The sequence below is a fragment of the Mobula hypostoma genome, chromosome X1 (genome assembly GCF_963921235.1).
Source record: "Mobula hypostoma chromosome X1, sMobHyp1.1, whole genome shotgun sequence".
NCBI classification, from domain to species: Eukaryota; Metazoa; Chordata; class Chondrichthyes; order Myliobatiformes; family Myliobatidae; genus Mobula; species Mobula hypostoma.
The window spans coordinates 10,236,620-10,264,438 of record NC_086128.1 but is presented as its reverse complement, the minus strand read 5'-3'; the positions used below and the strand labels follow the sequence as shown (position 1 = coordinate 10,264,438).

Below are 27,819 nucleotides of genomic sequence, written 5' to 3'. Positions count from 1 at the left end.
TGGTTAAGTCACTTCTGGATTAATGCATTAAACTCTGACCAGGACATTAGAAAGGCTGCAAAGACTGTAGACAGGGTGCAGAGGAGATTTTACTAAAGTGGCCCCAGGGATGGAGGAGTGCAGCTATAGTTGATGCAATGAATATTGGGAGATTTGAAAGGGAGAACACAACTACATCTGTGCAGATCCCTGCTGCGCCTGATGACCCTGTGATCTCTGTCTCAGAGGCCGATGTTAGACTGTCCTTAAAGAGAGTGAACCCTCACAAGGCAGAAGGTCCCGATGGAGTACCTGGTAAGGCTCTGAAAACCTGTGCCAACCAACTGGCGGGAGTATTCAAGGACATTTTCAACCTCTCACTGCTACGGGCGGAAGTTCACACTTACTTCTAAAAGGCAACAATTATACCAGTGCCTAAGAAGAATAATGTGGGCTACCTTAATGACTATCGCCTGATAGCACTCACATCGAGAGTGATGAAATGCTTTGAGAGGTTGGTCATGACTAGACTGAACTCCTGCCTCAGCAAAGGACCTGGACCCATTGCAATTTGCCTATCGCCACAATAGGTCAATGGCAGACGCAATCTCAATGGTTCTCCACACAGCTTTAGACCACAGACACCTATGTCAGGATGCTGTTCATCAACTATAGCTCAGCATTTAATACCATCATTCCCACTATCCTCATTGAGAAGTTGCAGAACCTGGGCCTCTGTACCTCCCTCTGCAATTGAATCCTTGACTTCCTAACCGGAAGACCACAATCTGTACAGATTGGTGATAATATCTCCTCCTTGCTGAAGATCAACACTGACTCACCTCAGGGGTGTGTGCTTAGCCCACTGCTCTACTCTCTGTATACCCATGACTGTGTGGCTCGTCATAACTCAAATACCATCTATAAATTTGCTGATGATACAACTATTGTTGGTAGAATCTGAGGTGGTGACGAGAGGGCGTACAGGAGTGAGATATGCCAACTAGTGGAGTGGTGTCACAGCAACAACCTGGCACTCAACGTCAGTAAGACAAAAGAGCTGATTGTGGACTTCAGGAAGGGTAAGACGAAGGAACACATACCAATCCTCAGAGGGATGAGAAGTGGAGAGAGTGAGCAGTTTCAAGTTCCTGGGTGTCAAGATCTCTGAGGATCTAACCTGGTCCCCACATATCGATGTAGTTATAAAGAAGGCAAAACAGCGACTATACTTCATTAGCAGTTTGAAGAGATTTGGCATGTGAACAAATACACTCAAAAACTTCTATAGATGTACCGTGGAGAGCATTCTGACAGGCTGCATCACTGTCTGGTCTGGAGGGGCTACTGCACAGGACCGAAAGAAGCTGCAGAGGGTTGTAAATTTAGTCAGCTCCATCTTGGGTACTAGGACATCTTCAAGGAGCTGTGTCTCAGAAAGGCAGCGTCCATTATTAAGGACCCCCAGCACCCAGGGCCTGCCCTTTCTTACTGTTACCATCAGGTAGGAGGTACAGAAGCCTGAAGGCACACACTCAGTGATTTCAGGAACAGCTCCTTTCCCACTGCCATCCGATTCCTAAATGGACATTGAACCCTTGGACACCACCTCACTTGTTAAATATATATTATTTCTGTTTTTTGCAAGATTTTTAATCTATTCAATATATGTATACTGTATAAAATATACTGAATAAGGTTTACTTATTTATTTATTGTTATTATTATTTTTCTTCTTCTAGATTATGTATTGCATTGAACTTCTGCTGCTAAGTTAACAAATTTCACGTTGCATGCTGGTGATAATAAACCCGATTCTGATTCTGAAGATTTGATGGATGTGTAGAAGGTGGCGGATAGGGCAAAGAGAGGGAAGCTGTTCCCACGGGAAATGGTTCAAGGGCCAGGAGGTACAAAATGAATAGCAAAATATGCAGATGGGATTCTGGGAAAACAGTTAATTAAAGAAAAAAACCTTGAATAAGCTTGGAATACTAGCTGCAACAGAGTCGCACAGGAAAAAGAGACATACAGGAATTGGTAAGGTATTTAAGGTAAATAATTTGCAGGCCACTGGGGAAAGCTGACAATGAGGCCAAATAGATGAATCCTCAAAGAGTTAACAGCCTCCTGTGTCTTAATGATTATATTTCATACACATTCCAAACTAAGTGATTCTGAAAGATTGATGATAGGTCAAGTCTGTTACAGTGTTTTTCCCCATTGCCTTTAAGTTTTGCAACACAACATGAAGTAACATGTCAGGTACACTGTAAAGCTCACCCCGCCCCACCCTAACCTAGCTTTCCCTGAACTGGTACTGCTAGGTTAGGCATAGAGCAATACTCCTTTAATATGGCATCACATGACTGCCATCTAAAAACCTTTTACATCATGCCTGGTCTGTGCTAAACTTTAATTAGAAGTGTTCAAAATGACAATCGGTACTCAAAGGAAATGGGGAAAAAAATTAGTCTCCAGTTGGCAGAGCTAATTACAGGATAGAATAATTGGCTGCAAGTTGTCCTTGCTTCAGTATCTTCTACTGTGGAAGTAAACGTGTAGGAGCAGGTGTGCTGGCAAACAACACTGACAGATACACATTGTGCTGATTTAATTGCTCATGGGTGTCATTCTCTCTGATCGGAAGTGAACTTCCATTTTTAAATACATGTTCAATGTTTTGGATTTCTACAGAACCATCCTGGTCAGTCCTGCCTAGTTTCCAGGGAGAACTCACCGTGCCCTTCAGACCTTCCAGGTCACATGTCAGGGATTGGATCTGCCTGCGAGAGTCATTCACCTCCTGCTTGGCCTGACGCAGAACTTCAGACTGGCGAGAGGCAGCGTCGGTCAGATCGGAGAACTGCACATAGAAAGGCAAGGTTACACAACCAGCACATTGGGTACCAGAGGGCGTGGGCAGGGGTCCAGGCTGCTTCTATCAGCCAGAGCTGGACAGTAGCCCACCTTCCCAGCAAACCTCATACATTACACAGAGGGAGGTCAACAGGTGAAAGAGCAGGCATTGAATATGTTCAACACTGAGGTAGACCTTTGGACAGTTTCAAGATTCAAAGTACATTTGAATCTTAAATCACTGAAGTATTTGAATACTTAGGGACGAGTGTAATGGGGAGCAGGCAGGAAAGTGGGGCAGAGGGCAAGATCACACCCACCCTGATCTTATGGAGCAGGATGGAGGGGTAAAGTCAAGTTGCCAGCTCTTTACTTCATCACTCTCCCTCCCAGTTTCACCTTGTGTTTCTCTCTCCCTTCCCCTCGCCTTTTAAATCTGCTCCTAAGCTTTTTTTCACCAGTCCTGCCATAGGATCCCGGCCCGAAACGTCAACTGTACTCTTTTCCATAGATGCTGCCTGGCCTGCTGAGTTCCTCCAGCATTTTGTGTGCGTTGCTCGGATTTCCAGCATCTGCAGACTTTCTCTTGTTTGTAGAGGGGTAAAATGGCCAATTCCTGCTCCTGTGCAGAATTCACCCTCCTCCAAACACACCTACAAATTATTCCCAGTTTAATATTTGTTTGAGTTTGGAATGTTGATTCCCAAAGTGTTTGTTGTTGAGTTATCATTTGGCTTCCTGGTGTTTGGAATTCAGCCAGCATGTGGTAAAGTTGATAACAATGAAATACTAATTTACAATCAGAACTGGAGTGTCTGATACCTGTCCAAGTGCAGACAGTGACCTCATGGAAACAGATTCAAGGTCACATTCCCTATCTGCACTGGATGCTGAGGGGGGGGGGGTCACACTTCTACTTGCCCCACAGTCAAAATAAAATGATGATCTTAAAAATAACAGCGGCTATTGCAGAAGATTCAGTATCTTACAAGTGAAGGAAGTTTTCCTCTTCTCTGTTCTAAACAGCCTACCCCTCATTTTCAAACTGTGCCCTGGTCCTAGACTCCTCAGTCAGGGCAAACATCTTTCCTGTGCCCAGCCATCAGTCTCTGAGGATATATTGCTGGTGGGAGTGCAGCGAAGAGTCACCAGACCGGTTCCAGGAATATTGAGTCTGCCATATGAGAAGGGATTGAATAGGCATGGTCTCCATTCTGTGGAGTTTAAAAGAATGGAGTCCATGCCTTCTCAATCTCCCCTCACATGGCAAACCCACTATTCCTGGAATAAGTCTGGTGAATCTTCACTGCACTCCCACTGGCGAATACATCCTTTCCGAATTCGGACTGAAACCATAGGTAATGCCCCAGGTGCAGACCAAGGTCCTGTACAGTTGCAGTAAGAGTTTCTTACTCCCATCAGACTTATTATAATAAAGAGTTGACATTCTACTTGCCCTTGTAACAACTTCCTCTACCTGCATGCTGGCCTTCAGTTTACAAAGACACCTGGGTCCCTCTGAAAATCAAATCTACCCAATCTCTCACCATTTAACAAATTTAGTTTCTCTATATTGTACACCAAAGTGGACAACCTTCAGTGCCTGTATTCTCCCTATCATGTTCACTCCTGCTCACTCAGCTGGTCCATCACCCCATCACCCCCTCTGTACTCACCTAGATCAGCACTAACAGCACAGCAAACTTGGAAACATAACATTGTTCCCTCAGCAACACACACAAAAAGCTGGAGGAACTCAACAGGTCAGGCACATCGATAGAAAGAGTAAACAGTCGACATTTCGGGCCGAGACCCTTCATCAGGACTGTTCCCTCAGCCAAACCACTGAAAAGCAACATTTCTGTTTGAGCTTTTCCCTTCATTATAGCAGAAAATGGTGATGGTTGCTCCGGGTGTGCTGTTTGCGTGGGATTTCGCGGTGGTCATTTATCTAGTTTATTTATTTAGAAATACAGTGCAGAACAGGCTCTTCCAGCCCAACGAGCTGCACCACCCAGCAACCAACCTCTTTAACTTTAGCCTAATCACGGGACAATTTACAATGACCAATTAAACTACTAAACGGTACGTGTTTGGACTGTGGGAGGAAACTGGAACACCCAGAGGAAACCGGAACACCCAGAGGAAACCCACACACACATGGGAAGAAGATGCAAACTTTCTTACAGAGGATGCCGGAATTGAACTCTGATGGTCTGAGATGTAATAGCATCGCACAAACCGCTACGCTACCGTGGCGCCTCACCTGAAGCTTCAGGCACTGTTGTGGGATTCTAGCTGACACAGCTCAGCTGTAGCCATGTAATAAAACTCCCCCTCCAAAAAAAATGTAGTTATAAATGCTGTCCTCTTTTTAGAGGGGAGGCTTGTGTGTGACTACTGGATGTGGAACGTGCTCACCTTGGCCTTGTACCACTCCTCAGCCTCCTGCAGGTTCTTGCTGGCCACAGATTCGTATTGAGTGCGAATGTCCTTCAGGGCAGCTGTGAGGTCAGGCTTGGAGACGTCCACCTCAACATGGACCTGCTGCAACTGCAGTTGCTCATGCAGTTCCCGAATTTCCTGACGGCCAAGAAGAGGAAGTGAGTCAGACAGTTCAGCGGCCCGTCGTCATATCTCTCATAAGCACCTCTATCCAGATCACAGTTCTGGCCACTCGAAGCCCATCCTTGGCCACAGTAGGCCAAGTCTCCTTACCTCATCATGCACTTTCTTCAGGAAGTCAATCTCATCCTGCAAGGAATTGATCTTTCGCTCCAGATCAACACGAACCAAAGCAGCATCGTCAAGGTCCTGGGAGCAGGAGGGTAGAAAGGACAGGGTTAGGTACACCACAGGGTCATTAGTTAAAGTACCCGCCAGGAACTGATTTTTGCTGGGGCTTCCCACACCCAGATGTTTCAAGGAAAGACAGAATCCTGAAATAAGCAAGAGGACATCAGAGAGTTCAGTGAAGAGAAGGCTTCCGCTTAACCATTGCCAGTCATTGGCTGACTAACACCCTCCCTATTCACCCAAACCTTAGCTTGTGGCTTAGGGTTGGTCTAGGCCATTCTTCCCCATGATAGAGGTGCTTGTATTTTATAAGAGAATGGTCACAGAATGATTTTGTGCCCTGGAGTCTGACCAGGGTTTCCAGGTCTGAGAAGCAACCCCGAGCCCCCTCCACTGCAGCAGTGGGAAAGACCACCTACAATGTCTGGAGCAAAGAGAGTCTCCATATTCCTTGGTTGCTGCTGGTAACTCTGTCATTCATTTTCCCCTCGTGAATGGAGCAGGGGGTGTCACCTAGAGTCCTATGCCTCCCTGTAGAAGCCTGTAATCTCTACTCCTGTCAACACCCTGGTTAACCTTGTCTGCACCTCCCTGAAAGAGGGGAATCATTTCATTCAGTCATGTCAGTCACACATCTCTCATGCCACCCTTGGGTGCACTGGATGGGGAGAAGGAAGGGCTTGCCCCTGAAGGATCACTAGTCTGCTCCCTGAGGTTTTCTTTACATTCTTTACAGATACATGGGACCCAAATTTAATAAAAGTACATAGGGGCTTTTTGGCTCGGCAAGTTGTTCCAATATTTCAGAAGACCAATCCAAAGTTAAACCTGGTGTCAATCTCATTCTAATCCTCCATTTATTGCTCACCCTTATTCAGCAGTCCCCCAGGATCTAACGTGGAACACAGAACAGTACAGCATAGTAACAGGCTCTTCAGGCCCATAATGTCCGGGCTGACCAGGATGTCAGTCTGGACTAATCCCATCTGCCTGCTCATGGTCTATATCCCCCCAATCCCTGCCTGTTCACATGGCTGTTTAATTGTTTCTTAAATATCACTTTCGTGTCTGCTTCACAGATTCCAAAGCATTCATATCCTTCCTGTAATGTAGTGACCAGAATGGCACACAATACCCCAATTGCAAACTAAAGTTTTACACAGCTGCATTGTGACATCCCTACTTTTACACTCAGTGCCCTGATCAATGTGTGCCTTCTTTACCTCCTTATCCATCTGTGTTGCCACTTTCAAACATCCCTCCACTCAGATTTTGTGGATTCAGGGGCATCTGTTGTGAAACCCTAGGCTCTTCCATGAATGGGGCAGGAGATGACTGACCGATGTGTGGGCTTGAGGTTCTCAGCATCATCCCAAATAAGCCTTCTCAAATTTGAATGCCTGTAGGTCAAAGGTACCTGGGTGTTGGTGGGGATGTTAAACTTCAAAGCAGATTTGAGCACATCCTTGAAACTTTCCTTCTGTCTGCCTGGTAATTTTCACTTATGACAGAGTGTGGGCTAGGATGATGGCTCTGGAAGTCTGGTGTCGAGCAGGAGGAGGGAGTAGCCGACTGAGAGAAAGCAGGGCTGCTAGGCAAGGAACGTTGGCCTGCTAGAAGACTGATGTTAATTTGCTCTTCCTTCTCTTGAATTTTTGGGGATTTTTCAGAAATACTGTTGGTGGGTGGTGCATTTCCCAATGCCACAAGATGCCTTCTGCAGGTAGTTTGGCTCTCAGAAGCACACAGGAGGACACGGATCACTGCTGACGAGTAGACCATGGGATTTGTGCCAGTCTGAGATCACCACCTTCAAATATCCTTTTTTTCTCAAGTGACCAAAAGCTGTGCTGGTACATTGTCAGAAATGCTAATTTTCTTCCTTGATGTCCTCCTTCGCTGGGATGTGGCTCCTGAGAATGGTCCAAATTTTCCCAGGGTGTGAACCTTTATTGTCAGAGGGTAGTGTGGTGTTTGGGTGTAGAGGGTGTGTCCCTCATGGATGCAGCGTTTTCGGCTCATACTACCAGCTACCTTGGTGAACAAGTTGATGATGTCATGGACCTCAACCCCCAGTGTGTGCAAACAGGATCATCTCTGACAAGAACTGCAACTCAAACAATGAAGTTCAGGTAACCTTGGCTCTCGAACATAGTCAACATAGGGAAATCAGTTACCCATTAGTTCTGAAGCTTAGCACTGCTCCCCTGGAAGGTTTGTTGGAGTGAGGTGCAAGATTGCACCAAGAAAGACTGAGGCATTGACCCAACTATGCCCGATGTGTTTTATCCCTGCCAACTCCTGTCAGAGCTTGGACCTCTTACACAGTTTCTTACCTGTTTGTACGTGGCCAAGTTGCTCTCAATTTCTGTACGTAGATTGATCTCATCCTGTAACCTGTGGAACAGAATTTAGTGGAGTGACTGACCTTGCATTTTAAAGAACGAGGCACTTCGCGATAATTGCAACAGTTCATGCTTTCAAAGTCAAAAGTTCTAAATCACAAAGTATGCAACAGACCCCACACACTTCTTAACGGGCACCCAATTCTTGTCTAAGCTCTCTTCTAAGGTTACTACCAGAATGAATCAGCACCTACTTGTGTGTGACTAGTTCTCAAATTCCTTCTCAAATCCACCTCCTATTCATGCATTAATGCACAGAATATGTTAATTAGAAAATGAGAGTCAAATCAGATCACACCTTTACAAATGTTCCTCATACATTTTGTTTCTCATACTGATCACTGTCAAGAAGGAAGAAATAGATGGATGGATCAAATAGTGATTCTAAGGTTGGTGGGTGTGTCAGGGTGTTAATATGGTGGGTTGGAGTATCTAGCTGTGTGAACCCAGCCCTTCCTGGGAGGACTCCACTCTCACCCAGCAGGGCATCTCCCTCCCAGAGAACATGGGCTCATACCTTTGTTTCAGGTTGGTGTGGTCCTCCAGCAGGTTGTCCCTCTCGATTTCCAGGCGAGCCTTGGAACTGTTCAGCTGGTCCATCTGCTGCCGCAGTTCCCGGATCTCATCCAAGTACATATCCCCCAGCCGGCTGGGCTCCTTCCCCTTGATCTGGTTGAGCTCAGTGGCCAGGACTTTGTTCTGGTTCTCCAGGAAGCGCACCTTCTCAATGTAACTGGCAAAGCGATCGTTGAGCTCCATCATCTCAAACTTCTCATTAGTTCGAGTCTCCTTGAACTCTGCATTGAGGGCATCTGACAGGGTGAAGTTGAGCTTCTCCTGGTACATCACTTTAGTTGGGTAGTTAATGTGTTTCATTTGAACTACAGAGCTTCTGGAGGAGATTGGCAAAACAGACCTGTGCAGGAAGATAAAATTACCAGGCAATAAAGGTTTGTACCATGGAGAGCATCACCATCTGGTATGGAGGGGTCACTGCGCAGGATCGGAAAAAGCTGTCGAAAGTTGCAAGCTCAGTCTGCTCCATCATGGGCACTAGCCTTCCCCAGCGTTCGGGACATCTCCAAAGAGCAATGCCTCAACAAGACTGTTTGTGTGTGGGAGGGGGCAGGAAGCTTTGGGGTTCTTGCATCTTTTTTTCTGTCATTCATTCTTTGGGATTTTTCTTCTGTTTTGAGGACGTCCGTGGAGAGTAAGAATTTCAGGTTGTATATTGTATACATTCTCTGATATTCAATAGAACTAGTGAACTATTGGACTAGTGAAGAACCCCCATCACCCAGGACATGATCTCTTCTCACTGTGTGAGAAGGAGGGGATACAGGAGCCTGAAGACACACACTCCATGTTTCAGGAACAGCTTCTTTCCCTCCACCATCAGATTTCTGAACCCATGGACACTTCCTCACAATTTCCCCTCCTCTTTTTGCACTGCTGCTTATTTAATTTATTTTTAAAAATATATACACATAGTTTTTAATATTCTGTATTGCGAAGTACTGCTGCTGCAATACAATTTCACATCATATGCCAGTGATATTAAACCTGATTCTAATGAAGATGCAGGAATCTGGAGGGAAAAAAACAGACTCTGGAGCAACACACACAAACTGCTGGAGGAATTCAACGGGTCAGGCAGCATCTGTGGGGGGAACTGAACAGTCAACATTTTGGGCTAAAGCAGGCAGCACTGTGGAGACAATACTTTGGGTCAAGACTGGATTCACAGCTGAGCTTTTAACAGTTAAAATACCTTTATTCCCACCTCATTTTCTTGAGCATTCCAGAGGTCTTCCAGGCTGTGAATAACTTTGCCCTGTGACCTGTCTGCCTGCAATGACCTTCGGCACACTATTTGATAATGGCGAATCACAACCCAGAGTCAGTGATTCTCCCCATTATCAAGTGAACCACTCTCCAAGGTACCACCCAAAGAACAATGTCTGCAAGCCATCCAGCCCGTTCGCCAGGTCCTGGGCCCTGACCCAGGTGACAGGTTGTACCCAGGACCTTCTGAAGGGTGACACAACACCTGCCAGGATCTCCTGTGCACCTTTTTGGGTGAAGTCGAATTTCTAAGTCAAGATATCTGCAAGGTTCTCATGGTTCTGGTGCAAGTGTCCACAACAGAACAAAGAAAGTAACAAGAATCAAGCTGCAGATTGCACATGGACAGCACTGAAAGGCAGAATTCAATGTGGTTCACTTGAGCTGTAGAAAGCAGATGTACTAGTTGATCCTCAAGCACAACCAGTTAGAGCTCAATCATACATCACCCAACAATGTGTAATATTTCCTGAGTTCTTTACAACAAGGATAATTGCCAAAATTTAAAGTTCATGGGAGTTCATAGTTGGCAGGGGTTCATGAATTGTCGTAGTGAGAATTTCGGAGATGCGTTGGGGGGGGTGAGGGTGAGGGGGAAGGGTATGGGAGACAGTAGAGCCTCGATTCTTGCGTTACCTCTGCTTCCACAGACACAGTGGCTGCTGCCAGCTTTACTCAATCAGCACTTTCAAAGTCACATCGTAAATCACAGCACAATAAATTAGATAGACCTGCAGATGTTGAACTCAGCAGGCAAGCTGGAAGCAAGTCAGTCACTAGAGTACTGCAGCGATAAACTCAGAAGAGGGAGACATATACACTGTCTGTCCTGACGGGGAAGGAGTACATTCACTCTGCAGTGGTAAATGCCCTGAGCCGGATATATACCGACCATACTGTGGTAACTGAATCAACACTCACTCCCTGTAATTCCGTAGCTGCCCTCAGTAATGGTATATTTTCACTATAATACCACCAGTGGGGTATCCACAATCTGTACTCCCATAACTGCCACACTTTGGCGCATATTCTCTGTACTTCATGACTTGCTTCTGCATGGCAAGAGCCACCAGTAATGGCCCTTCTAGAGTGTGGGATGGGAGGGGCTACACTTGACCTCCTCTCAGGAAACGAGGCAGGGAATTAGAATTGGAATTGGCTTATTATTGTCTCATGTACCAAGATACGGTGAAAAGCTTGCCTTGCACACTGTTCATACAGATCAGATCATTACACAGTGCATTGGGGTACGACATGGTAAAACAATAACAGAAGGCAGAATAAAGTGTCACAGTTACAGAGAAAGTGCAGTGTAGGGCGACAATAAGGAGCAAGGCCATGATGAGATGGACAGTGAGTTCAAGAGTCCCTCTTATTGAACTAGGGTACCATTCCAAATTCTTGCAACAGCAGAGTGGAATCTGTCCTTGAACCAGGTGGGTTGTGTTTTTAGGTTTTTATATCTTATGCCTGATGGGGAGAGGAGAAAAGAGAGAATGTCCAGGGTCGGTGGGGTCATTGATTATGCTGGCTGTTTCACCAAGGCAGCGAAAAGTACAGGATACAGCCCTCCTCACCAGTGAGCACATCTACACGGAGTGTTGTCACAGGAAAGCAGTGTCCATCATCAGGGACCCCCACCACCCAGGCCAGGCTCTCTTCTTGCTGCTGCCAACAGGAAGGAGATACAGGAGCCTCAGGAGTCACACTGCCAGGTTCAGGAACAGTTATTGCCCCTCAACCATCAGGCCCTTGAACCAGAGGGGTTAACTTCACCCAACTTCACTTACCCCATCGCTGAAAAGTTCCCACAACCTATATTGACTCACTTTCAAAGACCTTTCATCTCATGTTCTCGATATTTATTGCTTATTTATTTATTATTAATTTATTTTTGTATTTGCACAGTTTGTTGTCTTCTGCACTCTGGTTGAACACCCTAGTTGGCTGGTCTTTCATTGATTCTGTTATGGTTATTGAGTATGCCCACAAGAAAATGAATCTCAGGGATGTATATGGTGACATATATGTACTTTGTGGGCACGTGGCCAAGTGGTTAAGGGATTGGACTAGCAGCCTGAAGGTCGTGAGTTCGAGCCCCAGCCGAGGGAACGTGTTGTGTCCTTGAGCAAGGCACTTAACCACACATTCACACATTGCTCTGCGACGACACTGGTGCCAAGCTGTATGGGTCCTAATGCCCTTCCTTTGGACAACATCGGTGTCGTAGAGAGGGGAGACTTGCAGCACGGGCAACTGCTGGTCTTCCATACAACCTTGCCCAGGCCTGCGCCCTGGAGAGTGAAGACTTTCCAGGCACAGATCCATGGTCTCGCAAGACTAATGGATGCCCTTACTTACTATATGTACTTTGATAATTAAAATTTACTTTGAACTTTGGAGAAGTGCAGACGGAGCCTGTGGAGGGGAGCTGGTTTCTGCGCTGAGCTGTGTCCACAACTTTCTGCAAGTGAAGCCTTTGATAAGGTCCCACATGGGGGTTAGTGTGCAAAATTAGAGCAAATGGTATTGGGGGTAGGGTACTGACATGGATAGAAAATTGGTTGGCAGACAGGAAACAAAGAGTGGGGATTAATGGGTCCTTTTCAGAATGGCAGGCAGTGACTAGTGGGGTACTGCAGGGTTCAGTGCTGGGACCGCAGCTATTAACAATATACATTAATGATTTGGATGAAGGGATTAAAAGTAACATTAGCAAATTTGCAGATGACACAAAACTGGGTGGCAGTGTGAAATGTGAGGAGCATGTTATGAGAATGCAGGGTGACTTGGACAGGCTGGGTGAGTGGGCAGATGCATGGTAGATGCAGTTTAATGTGGATAAATGTGAGGTTATCCACTTTGGTGGCAAGAACAGGAAGGCAGATTACTATCTGAATGATGTCAAGTTAGGAAAAGGGGAAGTACAACGAGATCTAGGTGTCCTTGTTCATCAGTCACTGAAAGTAAGCATGCAGTTACAGCAGGCAGTGAAGAAAGCTAATGGCATGCTGGCCTTCAGAACAAGGGGAATTGAGTATAGGAGCAAAGAGGTCCTTCTGCAGCTGTACAGGGCCCTGGTGAGACCACACCTGGAATATTGTGTACAGTTTTGGTCTCCAAATTTGAGGAAGGACATTCTAGCTATTGAGGGAGTGCAGCGTAGGTTCACGAGGTTAATTCCCAGGATGGCGGGACTGTCATATGTTGAAAGATTGGAGCGACTGGGGTTGTATACTCTGGAATTTAGAAGGAAAAGAAGGGATCTGATTGAAACGTATAAGATTATTAAGGGATTGGACATGCTGGAGGCAAGAAACATGTTCCCGATGTTGGGGGAGTCCAGAACCAGAGGCCACAGTTTAAGGGGTAGACAATTTAGAACGGAGTTGAGGAAAAACTTTTTCACACAGAGGGTTGTGGTTCTGTGGAATTCTCTGCCTCAAAAAGGCAGTGGAGGCCAATTCTCTGGATTCTTTCAAAAAAGAGTTAGATAGAGCTCTTAAAGATAGTGGAGTGAAGGGATATGGGGAGAAGGCAGGAAAAGGGTACTGATTGTGAATGATCAGCCATGATCACAGTGAATGGTGGTGCTGGCTTGAAGGGCCAAATGGCTTACTCCTGCACCTATTGTCTATTGACTGAGGTGACAGTGAGGAAGCACTTTGGGACCAGTGACGAGAACCACATAAGATTCTTGATTGGGCATGGCATCAAAGTTATGGGGACAAGGTCAGGAACTGGGGTTGAGGAGATAGTAAAAAAGGATCAGCCATGATTGAATGGCGGAGCAGACTCGATGGGCCAGATGGTCTAACTCTGCTCCTATGTCTCATGGTGTAAGATTCAAAATAGCTATAGAAAATGATAGAACTTGGCCACAAGTTAAAGTCCTAAATTGAATCATGGCTAATTTTGATGACATTAGACAGGAACTGTCAAAGGTTGAGTGGGAGGGATTGTCAGCAGGTAAAGGCTTTTTAAAGTGAGATGGGGGAGAGTTCAGGACTAATGTATCACATCAGAGTGAAGGGTAAGCCTGGAAGGAGTAGAGAAACTTGGATGACAATGGATATTGAGGAGTCAGCCAGGAGAAAGGAGACGTGGGTCAGGTCCAGGCAGCTGGAATCAAACGCTGAGGTTGATCGAAAGTTCAAAGTTATTTGAGGAGGATAAGACACTTAAAAAGAAAATTAAAAAACAAGGAGAGGACATAGGATGCCCCTGCCTGATCAGGCAATGGAGAATTTAGAAGATTCTCTAAGTGGCAAGGAGAGAATATGGGATCTTAGGATCAGTGTGGTCATCTGTGTGGAGCTACAGGGGACGGGCAAGGTTTTAAACAGAAATTTTCTTATCTGTATTCTTGTGCAGACATGGAAGTAAGTGACTTTAGGGAAGAGAACAGTGATTCCTGCAACTGATTGACATTACACAGGAGGAGTTAGTGGTGGCTTGGAAGGATGCAAAGGTAGGTGAATACCCAAAGCCTGATCAAGTACACTCTGGGCATTGTGGGTAGCAAGGGAAGAAATGCTGGGACCCAAGCATAATAAATTGTATCTTCCTTAAACATGAGTGAGATGCTGGAAGACTGAAAGGTGGCTAATGTTGTTCCTTTTCTCACATAGACAGTGATGGTATATGGAATAAACTGCCAGATGAAGCTGTCAAGGCAGGGATAGTAATTATAATGATTAAACCTCATTTGTGAAAACAAACATGAAGAGAATATGGGCCAAGCACAGGCAAATGGCTCTAGTTCAGATAGGCATGTTGGCCACTGTGGACATGTTGGGCCAAAGCAATTGTTTTCATTCTGCGCTATAAATCTATGAGGCTTATGCTGGCTGTTTTGCAAATACAGTCATTGGGTTCTGTTCTTGTTGCACAGTATATCAGTTGCAATGCGGAGTTGAGGCAAATATAGATCAGCCACAATCATATAGTTTGAATGTAATTGTCATTCATGAATACAGTTCAAAACAGTGCTTCTCTAGGGCGAAGATATAAAACACAGTACCAACAGTCACACACAGCACAAAGCACATATAGCAGATATAAGATAGCAAGCACATATAAGATATCAGTAAAATACAGTCACACAAAAAAAAATATAATCCAAGACCCCAAGTCCATGAATGTTTCCAGGAATCTGCAGATGAACACAATACGGCTTGTCTTCTGCTGAGCGAACACTGGGGGCAGCACCGACTCCAGCTTGGACACTGTGCCACACCGCCCCCTGATGGAGCACACCGACTCCGACGCCTCTCTCCTGGGCAACTGTGTGGCGGGACAGTCGCAGGGGCCTGGCGACCTACTCCTTTCCTATTTTCTGGTGTTAATGTGTGTTTGATAGACATAACAGCAGTTTCTGTAGCTGTGCTCTTTAAACCAGAATGCATGCTGCCAGTACTAAACTAAATGACTCCAGTAAGTTCTACTAACTTCAGTGCAGTAACTGTTGCATTGCAGTTTACTTAATTGCGGACATTTGAACTACAATTTCTTTGCAGACAATGCCCTGGTTTAGCTTGTACTCACTGTGCTACAGCAAATGCATCCTTGTGTGGTATTTACTGTGGTGAGCAAACATTCCCAATGGCGGGCTGATTCATTACAGTGTGGTATATGCCTTGCTGTGTAATACAGTGATTACAACATTCCCCCCCCACCCCGTGGAATGTGCACGCACCTTGTACAAAATGCCCCTAAGTGGTGGTGATACACACTTCACTACCATGATTAACCCCCCGTGATATATAGTCATTATAATGAAATTACTGACCCATTGGATTATACCCATTTTACTTCAGTAAGGGCCCCAGTTGGATGGTATGGTTGCTGCCCCTATGGGGTGTACACCCGCTGGAAAATGAAATTGAAGACCTCGGAGCAGGCTGCAGTACCAGAGAGAGGAGAGACACCCGAGTAGCATAGTGGTTAGCATAAAGCTTTACAGCAGCAGCTGTGAGATCGGGGTTCAACTCCTGCAACCATCTGGAAGAAGTTTGTACTTCCTCCCTGTGACCACATGGCCTTCCTCCGGGTACTCCTGTACGAGTTACGGTTAGTAAGTTGGAAGCATACTACGTTGGCGTCAGAAGCATGGTGACACTTGTGGGCTGTGCCTAGCGCATCTCAGACTGTTAACGCAAAGCAACACATTTCACCGTATGTTTCGACGTACATGTGGCAAACAAAGGCTATCTTTAAAACACTGGGGACAACTTCACAGAGACATCTCTTAATCCCAGAACTCAGGGCTTCATCCGCTACCGCATGGACCAGACTGCAGTGTCAGGGAAAGACAGGGGTGTTTGCTTCATGATCAACTCATCACGATGCACAGATGTGCCGGTTCAATCTCAGTCCCGCTCCTCAAACTTTGAGCACCAATGGACTCACCTGTGACAAACGGGAGCAGGTTTGGCCAGCTAAGCGGTCATCTCCACTCTGCCAACAAATAACCGATCATATCCCTTAATTTATCAATATCCAAAAATCTATGGATCACTGCACCGTATATAGAACATAGAACTCCACGCCACAGGAACAGGGCCTTTGGCTCACAATGCTTATGCCAAGAATAATTGCCAATTGAACTAATCCCTCCTGCCTGCACATGATCCATATCCCATCATGCCCTGCATGTACATGAGTCTCTCTAAAAGCCTCGTTTGCCACCATCATATCTATTTCCACTACCTTGGAGCATGTTCCAGACCCCCACCAATTTGTGTCAAATAAACCTTGCCCTACACATCTCCTTTAAACTCTCCCCTTCTCACCTTAAAGGGTGCTCTCTAGATTTTGACATTTCTACCCTGGAAAAAGTTACTGACCATCTACCCTATCTGTCATCTGCCAGCTTCCACCACTCCAGAGAAAACAACCCGAATTTATCTTACCTCTCCTTTTAATCCCTGGGTGAATAGTAAGTCCTTTATTTTGACACCGTGACTTCTTGGTTCTAGACATGCCATTCAAGAGATCTCCTGTCAAATTCCAGCTACAGGGATTGTGCATTTCAATGGGGCCATCCTTCAATTTTCTAAATGGCGGGAGGAGACAGAGCAGCGCGCCACGCGTGCACAGCCCTCCGGTGAAAAATGATATTGTATCTGTTAAATAGGGGCCGTGGACAATTCTGATTTGATAGAGATGGACGTGAAAGCACAGAGGAACATCTGGAAAATTTTCTGAAATGCTCATTCGCTGCTGTCGTTACTGTGCGGTCAGGAATCTTTCGGAGGGAAGGCCTCAAAATCCCCGGCCTTGCCTGCTTTTGGCGACTGAGAAGGAGGTCAAATCGTTCGGACAGAGATGGCGCTCAGTACTCGGTGTCGGACAGCTGATCAGAGCTCGAAGTTTTCGGATGACTCAAGAGTCGGATTGTGGTCGGCATGGCAGGGAGAGTTTTTCTTCCTTCTCCTGTCTGCGTGAGATGTGGGACATTCGAGAAACTTTGAACTTTACTGTGCTCATGGACTTCTTCATCAAGTTATGGTATTGTGCACTGTTGTAACTATGTGTTATAATTATGTGGTTTTGTTAGTTTTTTTTCAGCCTTGGTCTGTCCTGTGTTTTGTGATATCACACCAGAGGAAATATTGTATCATTTCTCAATGCATGCATTACTAAATGACAATAAAGGAGGACTGCGTGTCTTCATAATCTAAATCTCAAGTGACTACAGGCTCCCTCTGCTCCATCCCTCCTTGTAAGAGAGACCATCGATTCATGGAATAAAACTGCCAAATGTTTGCTATACTCCTCTATCAGAAATATATTCTTCCCTGCATTAGTATGGGGTGTAGGGGGCTTTGATGTCTGGCAGCTGCACTCCACCTCGTAGGGTGGACGGGCATCACTGGTCCTCATCCATCTCCTAACCTCTCCTGTGAGCCTCCAAGTGGCACACCCCAGTACACTGCTTCAGCTAGCAGGCTAAACAACACGAGGGGGTGGTGTTAATATGGCACCAATGGGCAGAGGACCTCAACGACAAAATCGCTGGCCAGGTCAGATGAGTTCCCAGAAGAACTACATCGGCCACGTGTTTGAGACCAGGGCGAGACACCGAGTTGGAGGACATCGGCTGTGGTCTGGCCCGGAGAGGGATGGGTGCCGCCAGGCCTCACTAGCCCAAGACACGTGAAAGCGCCCTTTCGACCCATAGGCAGGTTGTGGGATCCGAACGGAACATTAGTAAAACAGACCAGTACACAGTATTCCAGAGGCACGTGGCCAAGTGGCTAAGGCATTGGACTAGCGACCTGACAGTCGTGAGTTCGAGCCCCAGCCGAGGCAACGTGTTGTGTCCTTGAGCAAGGCACTTAACCACACATTGCTCTGCGACGACACCAGTGCCAAGCTGTATGGGTCCTAATGCCCTTCCCTTGGACAACATCGGTGTCATGGAGAGGGGAGACTTGCAGCATGGGCAACTGCTGGTCTTCCATACAACCTTGCCCAGGCCTGCGCCCTGGAGAGTGAAGACTTACCAGGCGCAGATCCATGGTCTCGCAAGACACAGTATTCCAGAGGAACAAAAACAACTGACTGCAGATTGTTTGCTGCTCCAGATTCCAGCATTAGTAGTCCCTTGTGTCCACAACATTCCAAACATGGTCTCATTTCGCAGCAATATGTCTCTCTCTTGCCGTCAAATCCTCTTGTATTCAAGGCCAACATACTGTCTGTCTTCCTAATTAGTTCCTGAAGCTACGTTCTGACTTTCAATGATCTATGTACAAAAACACCCAGCTCCCTCTGAACACCACCATCTTTCATCTCTTGTCATTTCTATTCTCCTGCCAATGGTACCATGCTCTCCACCCCCAGGCGGTTCACACATCCCTTGCCTGTATACTGGCTCCCTTGCAGTAAATAGCCCCCCAATGGAGTGTCAATGCACAAAATGATAGAAAGTGGCTACACTGTAATGAATTAAATTCACCCAATAATGTACCTGATTATTGTACTACCCTGAATGCCCGCGGTAGTGTATATACTCACATCTACTGCTAGTGTTATGTTTTCTCATCAGTAAAATGTAGACATGTGTGCTGTTGTCATCATCATGTGCTGTGTTGTATGACATAGGAGATCATGCTCTATTGACCATGAGAAAATTTTCTACAGAAGTGGTTTTTCATTGCTTTCTTCTGGTACAACCATCCACTACCTGCTCCCATGGTTTCACATGGCCCTGATCATGGGGGCTAAGCAGGTGCTACACCTCGCCCCAGGGTGACCTGCAGGCTAGCGGAGGGAAGGAGCGCCTTACACCTCCTTTGGTAGAGACATATCTCCACCCCGCAACACAATGTGTGCTGTACAGTGGCAAATTCCCTCAGTGGTGTACATCTTCTGAGGAGCAGTTGAATATATACTGACCCAGCAGCAGTAGCTGCCAACCAGAACAGGATCAGTAACAAAAAATGTCCACCATCAGTTGTAACAGAGTCACTACTAGCCAAAATGTTTGACATCAAGAAATGCACTTTGGCTACAAATCTATTGAAGGAATCACGGTGTCTCAATGATAAACAGGCAAGTGACAGCAGGATTACTGACTCAGGCAGGTATCCGGAACTTGTTTATCATTATCAAGTAGGAATACACAGACCTTTGATGATCAGGGGCTCTCAGTTTTAGAGCTGCTAAGATCACATGAATAAGACCTGATGCAGATAGGGAGACTGCCTTGTCAAGTACATTTGCCCAGTACATTGCAAAAGGCATGATCTCCTGGTGGCCACCAATTTCAATTTGACTTCCCACTCCAGGTCTGACATGTCTGTCCATGGCCTCCTCTACTGCTACGATAAGGCCAAGGCTCAAGGTTGAGGACCAATGCCTCATGTCCATATGGGTGTCCTCCAGCCTGATGACATAAACTTCAATTTCTTTAACTTTTGGTAATTTCTTCCCCTCTTCCTTCTCTTTTGAGGGTTAGTTCTGGTTTCTCTCTTACCCCTTCTCTTCTCCTCACCTGCCCATCACTTCATTATTGTTCTCCTCCTCCTTCCCTTTCTCACATGCTCCTCTCTCCTATTAGATTCCTTCTTCCTCAGCCCTTCACCTCTTTAACCCATCCCCTCCCAGCCTCTTATTTCATCCACTCTCCCACCCACCTTCCCCCTCAAATGGTCTCACTTATCACCTTCCCCTGCTCCACCTCCTTATTCTGGCTTCTGCCCCCTTCCTTTCCAGTCCTGAAGAAGGATCTTGGCCCAAAACGTCAACTGTTTATTCCCCTCCACAGTTGCTTCAGCATTTATGTGTTTTGATCTGGATTTCCAGCATCTGCAGAATCTCTCGTATTCAAGATCACAAGACTAATTGATTCTCTCAGAGTGCTGTGGCAACCGGGAGCAGCAACAACTAGGCAGTTTTATCTTTCTTTACTTCTCTTGTTCATTGAAGCAAAAGTCAAGGTAGGATTTTGGATTGAAGAACGCCGTGCTTCAAGTGGAATTTCCTTCCCGGGGGTTTTCGCCACTCCCTGAATTTAGAGTGCTAAGATAATTCAAGTGTCAACCAGAGAAGGAGAACATGGGCCCTTGGTGTGCTCCTTCTGCAGTGTGTGGAGGTCAGGGAGACTCCCAGTGGCCCCAGTAGCCATATGAGCAGGAAGTTTGCTCAACCACGGCTACTGACTGACCAGCAGGGGAGGAGAACATAGAACATTTAAAGCACAGTCCAGACCCTTCTGCCCATGATGTTGTGCCGACCTTTTAACCTGCTCTAAGATCAATCTAACCCTTCCCTCTCACATAGTCCTCCATTTTTCTATCATCCCTGTTCCTGTCCAAGAGTTTCTTAAATGTCCCTACTGTATCTACCTCTACCACCATGTCAGGCAGGGCCTTCCCAGCACCCACCTCTCTGTAAAGAACTAACCTCTGACATCCCCACTATACTTTCCTCTAATCACCAGATACATTCAGGCTGGCGTGCTGGCATGCACACTCCAAGTACTCGGCCTGAGAAGTTGTCTGGCCTGGGGTTGACTCTCTGTAGAGACCTTCTCATATCTGCTGCTGTTACACTCAGTGGCTTCTCACCTGGAAGGGGGATAGCTTTTGTGGCTCACATCATGTTGCCTACCTCGAATTGTGCATAGAAGTTTTTAGAGCGTTGGGGAGGAGGCGTCACTGGTACAGTCGACACTGTTTTCCCTTGCGCAGTCAGTAATACCCTTGATGCTCAGACACATACACTGGGCATCGTTATTAGGCTGGTGTTCCTGAATGTTTAGTGCGTAGGCGTTCTTTGCCCTCTTGATGCCCAAGATGAGGTTTCTTCTGGCCGCTCTGAGAGTTGTTCTGTCAGCAGACATTTTGAGACAAAAAATCTGACTGGTAAGGCAGATGAACATAGAGTGATGGTTATTAATTCGAAGGGAACCTTAGATGACAAGAGTGTTGTAAATTTAGTCAAAAAGGGAAAGGAAATATACAAGAGTCTTGGGAAGCTAAAATCAATCAAGGTCTTTGAAGAGTATAACATGAAGAACTTAAGAAATTAGGAGAGCTGAAAAGGGGCATGATTAAGAATATTATACATACATTATGAGCAAGGACGAAGGTAGGAATTTATGCCTGGAGCCAGAGAAAGTGGACAAGGTCCTATAAGAGTACTTCATATTGGTATTCACCAGGTAGAAGGATACAGATGATGGTGAGATTAGAGAGAGGTATGGTGATGTTGTAGATCATGTCAATATTAAGGAGGAGAGATGCTCAGTGTCTTGAAAAATATGAAGATAGACAAGTCCCCAGAGCCTGATGGGATTTAACCCAAGATACTGAAGAATACAAGCGAAGAGAACAGCTGGGGCATTGACTCAGATCTTTGTGTCTTCTTTAGCCCCAGAAGATTGGTGAATAGCCCTAGTTGTCCAAGAAGGGCAACAGTGACAAACAAACCTAAAAATAATAGACTGGTAAGCCTTACATCAGTGGCAGGAATTATTGGAAAGATTCTTAAGGACAGGATTTACTTGCAGTTAGAAAAGTATGGACATTAGGAGAGTCAGCATGGATGAATCTAGGGAGGCTCTGACTCACAAATATTTAAAAGTTTATTGAAGTGACGAAAATGATTGCCGAGGGTCAAGGAGTGGACTTCAGTAAAGCTTTTGTCAAGGACCCTCATGGTAGACCCGTCCAAAAGATTAAGTTACAGGGACCCACGGTGCATTGGTCAGCTGGATACAAAACTGGCTTGGCCATAGAAGGCAGAGGGTAATGTCTTTTCTAACTGGAGGTCTGTGACCAGTTGTGTTCTGCACAAATCAGTGCTGGGACCTCTACTTTTTGTAATACATTTAAATGATCTGGATGAAAATGTAAGACAGCAAAAAGTTTGTCGATAGAAGCAGCAGGATAGATAGTAAATCAGAAATGTGGACAGAGAAATGGCAGACAGAGTTTAATCCAGACAAGTGTGAGGAGGAACATTTTTAGAGGACAAGTTCAAGAGGAAGGTACACAATAAATGGCAGGATACATTGGAGCACTAATACCCAGGGTGTAAAGAAGGTGACCAACATGTTTGGCTTCATTATCAGGGCATTAAGTATAAAAGTCAGGAAGTTATGTTGCAGATAGAGACTCTTTCCCAGAGCGGGAAATACTAGAGGGTGTGGGTTTCCGGTGAGAGGGGGAAAGTTTAAATACGATTTCCAAGGTGAGATTTTTGTCTTTTTAAACACATACAAGAGCCTGGCAGGTGCCTGGAGCATTATAGCCATATCTAAATGGCATTAGACAGACAGATGACCAGGCAGGGAATGGAGGGATATGGACTACTTGCAGGCAGATAGGATTTGTTTAATTTGGCAACATGATTGGCACATATACGGTGGGCCAAGGAGTCTGAATGGAGATGTTTACATCCTCACTGGCTGCGAGTGAAGGGCCAGATGACCCTACGACAGTAAACAGGTACCTTTATTCAAAATGAATAGCAACGGCAGATGCAATTTCATGCTGTTAAATGTGAGGTCCAATAAGGGCAGAACATATACATTGAACTGTAGGTCACGAGGGAGTATTGAGGAACAGAGAGGGCATTGGTGTATTAGCTCACAGATCCCTTAATGTAGTAGCACAGAGAGGTAGAGTGGCAAAGAAGGGATACTGGGCATTTGCCTTCATTTGTGTTACATGACGCAGGCAGGCATTCATGGTCTATCCGTGACCATGATTGTTCTTGGCAAATCTTTCTACAGATTACAAGAGGTGTAGGTAGGGCAGATGAAGAGAAGCTTTCGCCCATAGCTGTAGTGTCCAAGACCAGAGGCCATGGGTTTTAGAAGGGATCTGAAGTAGAATTTTTTCACCGAGGGAAGGTGAAAACCTGGAACACAGTGCCCGAGTAGGTGGTGAAGAGAGGAAATGTCTTACCATTTAAGCAGCATCTGGACAAACACTCAGATCACCGAGGTATAGAAGGATACCGACCAAGTGCTTGTAAATGGGGTTAATGCAGATAGGTACTTGAGGGTCAGCAGGGACATGATGGGCCAAACAGCCCTTTTCTATGCCATATGACTGTAATAAAATCCATTGATATTAATTAGCCTAGCACAGGTCAAGAATCCCACTGACTTAAAGAATCAGTTATTAAAATTGTACTGTTAAACCCAAGTTGAAGGTTGAGCAAGGCTAAATTGAAGCACCATCTGTCTGATTAACTTAGTGACAGCCCCACCCCTGCCTCCCTCCTTTTGATTTGCTCAGTGGATAATTGACAATGCAATTTAGTCCATATTTTCTAATTTATTATTCAATCCAGAGTCTTGTGAACTAGTGTGACTGGGACTGTCTGGTCAATCCAATGTCTCTCTGCCCTGTGTGCAACCATATTTTACCGGCCACACCAGGGCAATGTCAAAAGATTTGCCCACTTATTCTTTGCCAAACATGAAACTCTATGGCCGGGAGAGCATGAAGACAGAAATCAGCATTTACATTGTCGGTCACCTCACAGCATCTGAGGAAGTACCAAAGTACTGTCAATGGAAACTTGCAAGTCAGTGTGCGCTCAGCAAGTTCCTGTAGGTAGCAACGTGACAATGTGTTGATGATCTGAAGTTGTGGTGAGAGTGATGGGCCAGAACAACACTAGAACACCAGAAATTGGAGCCAGTGAAGAGTCCATTCAACCTTTGAGCCTGCTCCACTATTCAGTACGGTCACAGCTAATTGTCTACACTGAACTGTTCCCAGAATGCCCAGAAAACTACTCAGTGACCGACAGTCCACATCCTTCCAAGCACAGAACTCCAGAAATTCCCCACCTACTGAGTCAAGAACTCCCTCCTCACCTCTGTTCTGATTGGTCTGCTTCCTGCTCTCAAGCCGACCCCAGGTCCAACCTCCCTCAGGCAGGGGAATGTCCTCCCTGCATCCCAACTCGATCATCTGGCACTAGTTGCTCTGTTACTGCATCCTTCATTCTAAACGTAGGAGTTTCCCCAGAAGGAAGAGCTCCTCTGCGATCTTCGAACTTCTGCATTAGGATCTTTTGCATCCAAGAGGACAGCTTGCCACCAGTTGTGTTCTCACCTGTTTAGTTCTAGCCCCCCTCCCCACCCTTGCCAGTACACTCATTGCTTGGTATATTTTGAGACAGAGAATGGTCAGTCCTCTGTGTTGAGCCCAGCCCCAGGGGACTGCCTTGCCTCCCCACCATCCCTCTCTCGTGATCTCCCCTCTGGATTTCCTCTCTCCTCCCCTTCTCATTTGTTTCCTCGTTTATTCAATCTTTGTCACCCTGTCACACTCTTCTCAATCCCTATCACCACCCCCTCTTTCATCCTGTCTGTGAGCCCTTTAATTACTGTCATCCCTTTCTTCTACCTTATTCCCATCTTTATTTTGTCCTCCTCCCCACCACCAAAGTTCACTGATCAGTAAACATTTGGCTGTATCTCACACTAGTGTTTATAGTGTGAGCTGACACCCTGTTGAACGGTTTCACTGCTCTACAATTCCCGCACCACTAGGAGGTGCCATTTCCTTAAAATTAGCCTCCTCACAGGGAACAGACGGGATCCCTCCGGCAAAGGGTCAACAGGCAGATCAGCGGATCAACTCAACGTGAAATAAAATGAGCATTTCCCACCCTCACAGCGAGACTCCCCTTCACCTGGAAGACCCACCACCTTTCCCTCCTCCCCGGCCGCAGTCTCACTCACTTCATATCTCTGTACAAAGACTCCTCTCCTTTCCAGCCCCGACCTCACCCTCGCCACAGTAACAGGATCTCCCAGCGGCTACATCGAGCACGCCCTTTTCCCAATGCTGAGCCTCAGTAACCAGACCCCTCTGCCCCATCTCACACTTCTTTCCTCCTTTCACACCTCACTCTCTACACAATTCTGACCACTTAGTCTTCCCCTCCCCTGACACCGCTCTCTCTCCCGAGACCACCCACCCTCTCCTTGCATTTTCTCCGCACAGTAGGACCCCATCGCCCCTCTCTTTCTCTCATTTCCACTGGCTGAGTTGAGCCTGCCGGTTAGAACATCTAAACACTAAATTAATAGAAACAAAGATGGAATAAACAGTCGAAGATTCAATAGCTGCACCGCCCGCAGGATACCGGGACAGGTCTACCAGAGCAGTGATAAAGTTTAAGTACTGAAAAAAAAACATCAGGACTTTACTCTGTAGGAGAGCTCCTCCAGTCTCGAACCAGAGCACACCAGACGGGCTGAACCGGACCAAACCCCACCAGGTCCGTTCCCTGCCTCTGCTCACATCAGGAAGACGCTCCGCTGTCTGAGCTGTGGGTTACAGACAGGCTGTAGGGGTGGGTGACATTACTAGTACCTCTTGGTGAAACTGTATCTGCTCCCAGGAGCTGTGCCGGGAGTTCCAAATCTCCTTCTGTAAGACGAGGTCTGGGTGGATTCGAAGTTCACATTCATCTTTGCGCCCGGTGTGTAACTGCAGGACAGATTGACGCTCGGTGTGAGGCAGCGGTTTATATACAAAGTCCGGCCGGGACTCAGGTTGGCGGGCGGGCAGTGCCCAGGGTCCTAGCGCCTCCTCTATTCACGTGGTTACGTGCCCGACAGACCCCCACCCCCCATTAACACAGTATGTTAAAATATTTATATTTAACGATTACAACTAATCCTAGAATTACAGAGAGAAGCACATTAAGGTTAAATGGACTGAGTTTGGTTTTGATTACGTGTATGTATAGATTGAGCAGAAGGTGCACGTCAGGCAACAGGTCAGTTCTTTGAGAGAAAATGTAATAAAAGAACCCCCTAATATACGAACCCCTAATTTAGGAATCTCTTTAATAAAAGACCCCTGATATAGCAACCTACGGATATTGAAACCCAGCCACCAATATAGGAACCCCTTGACGTAAATATCCCTGATAGAAAAAGACGATCTTAGAGGGATATGGACCAAACACTGGCAAATGGGACTAGCTGTATTTGTCAATGAGTTTCTATGACTCTGTGACTATGATAATAGAATCCCAGATTCAGTATGATTAGGATATTGGTCTGGGAGACCCTGGACATTGGTTCATTTATCCTGTCAGTGTATTTAGAGGTTTTGAAGAGATGGTGTTGGTGGGATCTCTCCCACAGTTTCAGCTGTAGTTCAGGAGGGCAGGGGTCGCTGTGCCCGCTACATCATGCTGTGTGCCAGGTCTGAGGGCTTGATCTCTTTTTCCTCAGGTGTCCAAAGGTGGTTCTGGTGCACTGGAGCTGAGGATGAATTTCTTCATTGACGTGCACCTTTGTCAAGGGGTGACTCTCGATATATAAGGGGACGGTGCAGACCAAGTCACACATCCAACACCAGGCACCCAAAACAAACGGTCCATTCTGAACTCTCCAAGGATACAGGAGGATGTTCAAGGGAGGTTCCCAAATTCTGCCTGAGGAAATGCAACATCGCTACAGATCCCTGGGAATTCTTTTTTATTTATTGAGATACAGCGAGGAATAGACCCTTCTGGCCTTTTGAGCCACACCGCCCAGCAATTTCTAATTTAGCCCTAACCTAACCTTGGGACAATTAACAATGACCAATTAACCTACTGGTATGTTTTTGGACTGTAGGAGGAAACCGGAGCACCTGGAGAAAGGCCCATGACCATCAAAGTGGAGAAGGAGCATTTGGGATGGGATTGGGAACTGCGAGCCTGTGCACTGGACACATACAGAGGCCTTGTGTTAGTGGCAGAAGGAGTGATCCACTGCACAAATTGATCACCCATCAAATCCACCAAGCACCTCCTGCGCTGACCACATCTAACAGGGACCCAATGAACAGAACATAACAGCGGAGTACTGACTTTGCCTTCTAAGGAGGGATTAGTATTTCTAATGAGGAACATTGAGTACATTGAACACAGGACAATTAGATATATCCAACAGTGAAGCTTTGGCTGCATTGAACATAGGAGCATTGACATATGTAATCAAGAGGAATTTTCAATTTCTAAGGGAGGTGCACTGTTCTTGCCCAATAGAGGGACAATGCGCATGTAATGGGCCACAGACCATAATGAGGGGAAGGTGTGAATCCATATCCAAAAGGGTGGTTTTCAATACTGGGAGAGTTGAGTAGATCAGAGTGCAAGTACATAGTTCACTGAAAGTGCAGTTACAGGTAGGCCGGGTGGTGAGGGTTCATAGCATGCTGGCCTTCATCAGACTGGGCACAGATTGTCGAAGTTGGGACGTTACGTTGGAGAGGCTGCACAGAATCATGGAGTCATACACCACAGAAACTGGCCCTTCAGCCCAAGCGGTCCATACTGACCAAGACGCCCATCCCATTTGCCCACATCTCTCTAAATCTGTCCAAGTATCTTTTAAAATTTGTTAATGTACCTGCCTCAACCACTTCCTCTGGCAGCTCGTTCCATACACTGC

General features: G+C 46.1%; 1 protein-coding gene across 1 annotated transcript in view; it reads right to left on the bottom strand.

Moving 5' to 3' along the window:
* The window catches only part of gfap (glial fibrillary acidic protein), a 31,594-nt gene extending 5,689 nt beyond the window's left edge, over positions 1-25,905 (bottom strand). Inside the window, exons 1-6 of the mRNA XM_063037202.1 lie at positions 25,742-25,905; positions 8,557-8,955; positions 7,971-8,031; positions 5,557-5,652; positions 5,260-5,421; positions 2,720-2,845 (exon numbers count right to left, since the gene is read on the bottom strand). Of these exons, the coding sequence (XP_062893272.1) occupies positions 2,720-2,845; positions 5,260-5,421; positions 5,557-5,652; positions 7,971-8,031; positions 8,557-8,955; positions 25,742-25,839 (942 nt within the window). The 5' untranslated portion in view covers positions 25,840-25,905. The remainder of the gene's footprint in view (positions 1-2,719; positions 2,846-5,259; positions 5,422-5,556; positions 5,653-7,970; positions 8,032-8,556; positions 8,956-25,741) is intronic.
* Positions 25,906-27,819: the final 1,914 nt, after the last annotated feature.